The sequence below is a fragment of the Cicer arietinum genome, chromosome 2, assembly GCF_000331145.2.
Source record: "Cicer arietinum cultivar CDC Frontier isolate Library 1 chromosome 2, Cicar.CDCFrontier_v2.0, whole genome shotgun sequence".
Taxonomy (NCBI): Eukaryota; Viridiplantae; Streptophyta; class Magnoliopsida; order Fabales; family Fabaceae; genus Cicer; species Cicer arietinum.
Window position 1 is genome coordinate 2,132,392 of NC_021161.2, and position 7,613 is coordinate 2,140,004.

General features: G+C 24.9%; 1 protein-coding gene across 2 annotated transcripts; it reads right to left on the reverse strand.

The window, feature by feature from the left end:
* Nucleotides 1–4,611: 4,611 nt before the first annotated feature.
* Nucleotides 4,612–7,523, reverse strand: LOC101493788 (uncharacterized). Of its 2 annotated transcripts, XM_004489355.4 has the most exons (5): nt 7,237–7,514; nt 7,049–7,135; nt 6,773–6,922; nt 5,022–5,219; nt 4,621–4,919 (listed from the first exon to the last, which is right to left on the reverse strand). In XM_004489355.4, exons 1-5 carry the CDS (start codon nt 7,426–7,428, stop codon nt 4,815–4,817), a joined length of 732 nt encoding a protein of 243 aa, XP_004489412.1. In that variant the 5' UTR covers nt 7,429–7,514; the 3' UTR covers nt 4,621–4,814. The 2 variants fall into 2 exon arrangements, with proteins under 2 accessions (XP_073221660.1, XP_004489412.1); XM_073365559.1 differs by lacking the exon at nt 6,773–6,922 and having other exon boundaries at nt 4,612–4,919; nt 7,237–7,523.
* Between the last annotated feature and the right edge of the window lie 90 nt (nt 7,524–7,613).

Consider the following 7,613-nt stretch of genomic DNA (forward strand, 5'->3'; position numbering starts at 1 on the left):
TATATCCTTATCAAAATCCCGAGAAAGGGTGAAACATAAATTTTCCATGCTTATATTATGCTTATATTGAACAGTACTGAACTCTTCTGTATCATAATAATTATAAGACTTTCAGGTATGAGTGTCAGTTACTAGAATTAAATATCCATTGTATGAAATTTTTCTGTGTCCTATTAAATGTTTTCCGAGAAGAAAAAGTTGTACAGCACTTCCATTCTGTCAGATGTAATAATAATCTAAACTATTTTTTCATTATTGAATTATTTTTTCTATTAACTGTATCTGATAAGTAACTATAAGTCTAATTATGAAAATACTACAATATAATCTCTAATATATTATATAAAACAATAATTTAGTCTTTAAAAAATCAAATTAGATGAGCTAAATAATAACATTCTAACATTGAATTGAAAATGATGAATGAATAAATGGATCGACATTGAACACATCAATCAAACATGATCCTATGTCCTCATAGCTATATCATCTGCTTCAAATCAATACATGCATTACTTCTTTCTTCCTCTTTTAATATGTAAAGTGTATTTTTAAACTTTTTTCTTGTATGAGGCATTCTGAATATGTATGTTTAACTTTGCATGATTAGATGTAAAGTGCTAAAAGTTATACATTTATTTTTTTTAATGTTACTTTTAGTATTTTTTTTTAACGTTACTTTTATTGTACTAAATATTTAATATGCATTGTCAAATTTTAGAGAGGATCATGCAATTTATTTTGAAGGCTTGTTTCAACATCATATGGTGTTTCGATCGAGGATTATAGTAATATAGTTGACTATTATGTATACATTTAAAAATAAAATAATTTTTTTATTTTTTTTATAATAATATAGAGAACTATATTCTTTTAGCTGAGACATGATTGACTTGGGCCTTATAATTCTTTTTGAAAATTGTTGTAATTTTTCTTAATATCCAATTAATAATAAATGTTTTCTTCTTCATATTTTAAAAGTGTGAAAATAGTATTGAATTACTAATAAAGCAACCAAATAAAGCTTAAAAAGAATCACCGATACACCTCCATCTCCATCTTCATAGTATACAAAATAGAAGTTACACTTATAAAAAGGCCCAATACTTTATGTTATATTTAGCCAAATAAAAAGACCCAATACAGAACGAATCTGCACAAGAAAATAAAAAGCCCATAGTTTGAATCGACTAACAAAAAATAAAAACTGATTGTGTGACGATTTTCCACATACGGTGTCATTATTCTCTCAATATTTCTCCCAATTAAAAATAAATATAAAAAATAAATTGTATAGACAGAGACATCATAACACTCATGTGTGTAACATTAAAAATAAATATAAAAAAATTAAATTTTATATCAATTGTAATTAATTAATCAAATAAAATATTTTACACAAACAAAATCCATTCAATTATGAGCTGTTTCAAATAAATTATGTAAAAAGATTTTCATTTTTTTTTTTAGTTGCAGACATTCCACAAATGATCACTAATTCGATATAGTTTTAATAAATTAATATTTAATATATTAATAATAAAAGTCATGTCGCACTTTTCCAACCACTATCAGATAGAAAAAAATTTGGATGATAATGAATGAGTTTTCAGTATCTTATATTTTATGGGGTAAACTTTTGTTTTTTATTCCAAAATTTGTTTTTTTATTTTACTTTAGTATTTTAAATTTTTTTGTTTTATTTTCTTTTTTAAATTTTAAAAATTTGATACTTTGATCCTATGTTTTTTTTGCTGCATTTTATTTCTTAAGTTGCAAATATTAAACACTTTAATTTTTAAATTTATAAACATTATATACTTATAATATTTGTTTTTAAAGAACTTAAGCGTCTAAAATTTTAACTCAAAGACTAAAACAAAATGAAGATACACATAATAAAAATATCTAATATTTATAATTTAAGAAATTAAAGTCAAACAAATAAAATTAAGAGATTAAAGTAAAATTCAAAAATAATTTAACAGACAAAAATATAATTGATCTATATTATGTCATTCAAAAAAACTAATGTATAAATAAATAAAGATAGACCACTTCAATCAGTCGTGGAGCTTAAACAAAAACTTTGGATATATATTGAATTTTTAAAATTTTAATTAATAAATTAAATATATTTATTTTATTGTATATTAAAATTTTAAGTGGCATATTTACAATGTAAACTCACAAAATTTGCAAACACAAGGACAAAACTATGAAAGCAACATATTGGTTTGGTTCTTTTTTTTTTTTTGTTGAGAAAAAACACGAAACAAAAGATAGTTGGTTTGATGAAACTTTTTGATATTTTAAAAGATAATTAAATTTTTTATAATATTAAAATAGTTACATAAACTATTTTTACGATATAAATACATAAACTACAATGAAAAAATAATATATAAATAATTTTAAAATATTTAAATACAACATATTTTTAATATGAGAGCGTTGTCTTTTTTTATTGAGATGTAAAAGTGACAAATTTTAATAAAAACCAAATGGATTGTATTAGTATTTGAAAAATGTTTAAAATTTTCATGACCACAAATGTTGTTTTTTAAAAGTTAATATTGATTGTCATTTTTACTTTCATGAATGATATAGTAATTTAAATAATATTGATTCGATAAAAATAAAAATAAATAAATATGTATTTCTTATTGAATCAATACTAATTTAATCACCATTATATTCGAGGATAATAATTTATTACTTAAAGAAAAATATGATCGATCATCGTTAAAATTTAAAATAATTTTTACATATTAATCCACTGTTAATCATTTATAAAAATAATGTACCATAAAACTGATCCAATAGTCACAAATATTTGTTTTGTTGTGACAAATGGTTGCAAACAAAGCTTAAAGTAATGCGTAGATCTTCAAGCATTAATGTTGAGACCTAGTCCATGTAGCATGATTAATCGCATTTTTATGACCATACGAACTAGGATATATAAAAATTGGATCATTTTTTTTTCTTCATGCTTTCCGATTTAATCTATAATGACATGTGAATATTTTGTACTAATTTATTAAGAACATGTTGCTGAAGTTAAGAGAAACATCTAGTAGTAAATACATTTTGCAAGTGAAGAAAATACATTTTGTTTGTACTACTAATTTTTAAGTTCTATTGAATTATACATAATTGTATAAAATTGTTTAAGTTTCACAATTTTTTTGATTTAATGTCATAAAATAGAGTTGACTATTTAAACTATTTTGCAAGTGAAGAAAATTAATGATATTGATTATGTAAATGTATATTTATTATCAAGTTTTTAAGGTTATAAATGTATCTAAATGGTTGTAGAGAAATTCAATAAATGTAGATTGTTTATAATGTTTAATGAATGTTTTTTGAATAATTAATTTGAGGAACATATTGTTGCAGCCTTTGACAGAGTTTCTAATAACCACATGCTTTCAAATGCATTAATCCTCGGTGAAAGTGAGACAAAAAACTAAAATGTAAACTAAATATAACTTACCAAACCTAATCGAGAAAAAAAAACTTTAAATGACTTGAGCAAAAATGACCTAAATTTAGATTACTATAAATGTAATTTTGCATATATATTATTAAGAATTTGACATATCAAAATTGCTAAGATTAATTATATCTTTTGGCACTTTCTCCCTATTCTTTATTATTTTTCTCCTAAAAAATATCATTTATATTTTGTCTCTTATTTCTCAAATGACGTGTCACTCTCAAATTCTCTTATTTTCTTTACATTTGTTGGCATATCCTCTCTATTTCTCATCTCCTTCCACCATCTTTGTAGCTGCTCAATTAATTAAATGATGATATTTCTTTAATGAATTACTGAAGACACAAATGTATATTTGATTATAAGTATATTTATTGAATATTTTTATTAGATAAAAATGTGTAGAAAATTATAATAATTAATTATAATTTATTATATAAATCATACCAAACAAATATTAATCACTATCAATTAATTAAATATGATCATTCATATATCTAGTGAATCAAAATGTACCATTAACACTTGAGTCTATGAAGATTTAAAGGATGATATCCTACAAGCTCTAGAGCCCATATAAGCCTTTAATCACTATTATTTTTAATTGTTATTTTTGTCATTTTCTATTACATGTCTAGTGAATCAATATGTACCATTAAGACTTAACACTTGAGATTAAAGATATCTTTATAGTATATATGATATTATCAGTGTCAACTATCGACTAGACACTAATTCATGTGGTGATATTTAATAATTTTCATTCTCATAAATTATTATTAATATTTACGTATCGATTTATTATTGTGTTTGATATCCATATCTATTTTAATATTTTATTGGAATCAAATCAATTATTTTTTTCATTATTCAACGTATAATTGGGCTTTATATATGTTTGGAAGGAAGGTGTATAATATGTATGTCGAGATGACTTTTGAAACCTCATACATTTTGAAGTTTGAATTTCCCTTTACTTTCTCCAATTTTAAAACATAAACAAATTGAGGAAACTTCATTTTCATCTATAATCTTGGCAATTCAATGATTGTAAAGTATTATGATTTTATTTCCATTCACTTCAACAAATAATGCTTATATAAAATAGACATTTTGATCTAACATTGCTACAAATGTAATGATTTTACACTTATATATTATCATATTATAATTTTAACATTTGATTTTCAACATGATAAAATACAGTGTATTCAACTAATTAAGTTATTTTATTTTATTTATTTTATGTTAGCTAAATTGAAAAATCAATGGGAGTTATATGAGTGATAAATGGTGGATTTGCATGTAATTATGCCTTCTTTTTGAGCATGTTCCTCTTGAAAGCATTATAATCTGCTAACAATCTAATAGATATTCCTTTATTGCAAATATCCTCCACATAATTTTTGAGAACCTGTTTAATAAACCAACAAATTTCATAAACTATTTAATTAAATGCAATCACGCAATAAATCGCTATAAAACATAAAAATAGTGACAAAAAATTGGTGCTAACCGATTGTAAAATGTTTTGCAAGACATTTTGAGGAACCCATTTGAGTAATAGAGGAACAACAAAGCTTAAAGTAATGTTGAATTGATTCTTCATCAAGTTATGCCTTCCATTCCTTTCTAGGTAAAGAGCTCCTTTTGCATTAATGTTGAGACCTAGTGGCATGTAATCAGCATGTAGATCTTCGAACACACACCTTGTCTATAAAACAAAATTTATCACAACTTTAGTATTTTAGGACCAAACTAACTAAGCATTCATTTATTTTGTAAAATTATTTTCTATTATTTTTAAAAAAAAATATGTGTTTATTTTATTTTGATAAGAGATTTGTGAAGTAAAATATTTTTGTGAAGAGCAGATGAAATGTTAGTTAATGATGATGCATTTTTTGAAATAATGAAAACGAAATTAAAAAATGATGAAGATGATGATGATTCATGGTTTATAACAATGTAGAAATTAAAAAATTAAATTGAAAATATTTTTACAAAATAAATGACTCCTGAAATATATAAAATATTGATCATATATTTTTTTTATGCTTTCCTTTTAATTGAATAATGACATGTGAATATTTTAGTCTAGTTTATTAAAAACATGTTGCTAAAACTAGGAAAACATCTATATTTTAGTTTTTGATTTTAAAACTTATGATGTGAGTTTGAAATCAAGACTAGAATAAGGGAAAATTAAGTGTTTATATATTGTAGAGTATGAGGGAGTGCGATAGTAGTAATGGACTAAACATTCAGAATGTCTAATAGACTTTGACCCTATATCTCAATCCAAAACCTTAATGATAATAAATATATGAGTCATCTCTCTTATATCTCCAACATTTCCTCCATTCCTAGTTAATGTACAACTAACTACTCACACTTGAATTCTAACAATCTCCCCCTCAAGTGTTAGTCACCCACAACACTAGACTTAAGCCACACTAGGATCTCCCACATTTGCTCCCCACCAATCCGAACTAGGCTCTAATATCAGTTGTTGGGGGATTCCAGATGAGTGCGGCAACAACATTGGACTAAACGTTCAGGATCCTAGAGAACTTGATACCATATCTCAATCCAAAATCTTAAAGTAATGAATATATAGGTCACATATCTTATATCTAACATTTTATCCATTCCTTAGTCGATGTGAGACTAACCACTCATACTTGAATTCCAACATTATAAATGGTAGAAATTTTGTGTCCATTGCTTCGAACTATTGGATGATGGATCTCCCACACTTACACACACCAACTAACTCACTATGTTGTCACACTCCATTAGCCTTGTTCAATATTTTATTAGAGAGTTTCTTCTCTTAGCCTCGAATGTTCTTCTGTTTAGTTCATTCAAAAGTTTTAACCAAAAAAAATACATCTAAAAAGTGAATTGCCTTTGACACAAAAAATGGATCTATTGAATACAAATAAAAAAGAGGGTCCACACGAAAAAAATAAAATCAAGTTAACAATAAAAAGAGAGAATAGACTAACAAAATATAAAGCGAGTCGCAACTAGAACTACTAAAGACATGAATTAAAAGTTTTTGATCTTTGTTAAAGTTATTAAAGAGAGACACTGTATATCTTTTTGTAAATGTTCAGTAAAAACAATCTTCCTTATCTTTAATATGACATCGATTTCCTCCCTAAATTTTAGAAAACAACATTCTAATACCAAATAAGACCTAAAAACTCACATGCTTTTCGCTAAACTATGCATTCTTTAAAATTTGATAGAAGTACTTACAATTTGAACCTCTAGAAGTTTGGTGATATGCCTAGGAGTTTCATGTGGGTAATCTTGGGCTTTAGATATGCATCTAGCTGTAATGTGTATTATTGGTTGACATCTTACAAACAATACTTGCATTGGATTCATCTTGACTCTCCACTCTTCCTATATATCATAATGAACAAATATTTACAATTAAAAAACAGTGAAAACAATTTTCAATTTGTAATTAAAAGAAAAACAAAAACCAGAAACTAAACGTTTTCTCAAACTAAATGGGTCAAATAGTACCTCATTGATCTGTTTGCTTGTTGATTTCTCAGCAAATATAGCTTGAATTACTCTTCCCTTGTCTTCTATATATTGATCAAAAGAAGCCTAAAAAAAAAAGAAATCAATCAATTTAAGACTAACTTTAAGCACACAACATAAAAAGGACACATAAAAGTTATTGATGGTTATATTAAATTATGTACTACCCAAGGCAACTCATTAAGAGGAACACCAACACTATTTTTATAGCTAAAAGAAGAAGTTATCCTATTCTCAAAATTATTTGAACCAGGTCCTATCTTTGCACAACAATAATATTGATGATGCAACTTGTGTTTCTTCAAAGAATTAATTCCTATTGAGAAAAAAGGCTGAGATGAAAAGAAAATGCAAGCCATAGTCTCCCCCTCATCTAGTGATCCTAATATCCTCTAATTTTGTTTGCTTAGGAAATTAAATACAACTTAGATCAATTGTTATTATATGAGAAATTAATAAAGTAGAAGTAATCTGAATGACACGTATATGGAAGTTTTTTTTTTCAAGCATATTGTTTATATTTAAAGAATTATATATATATATA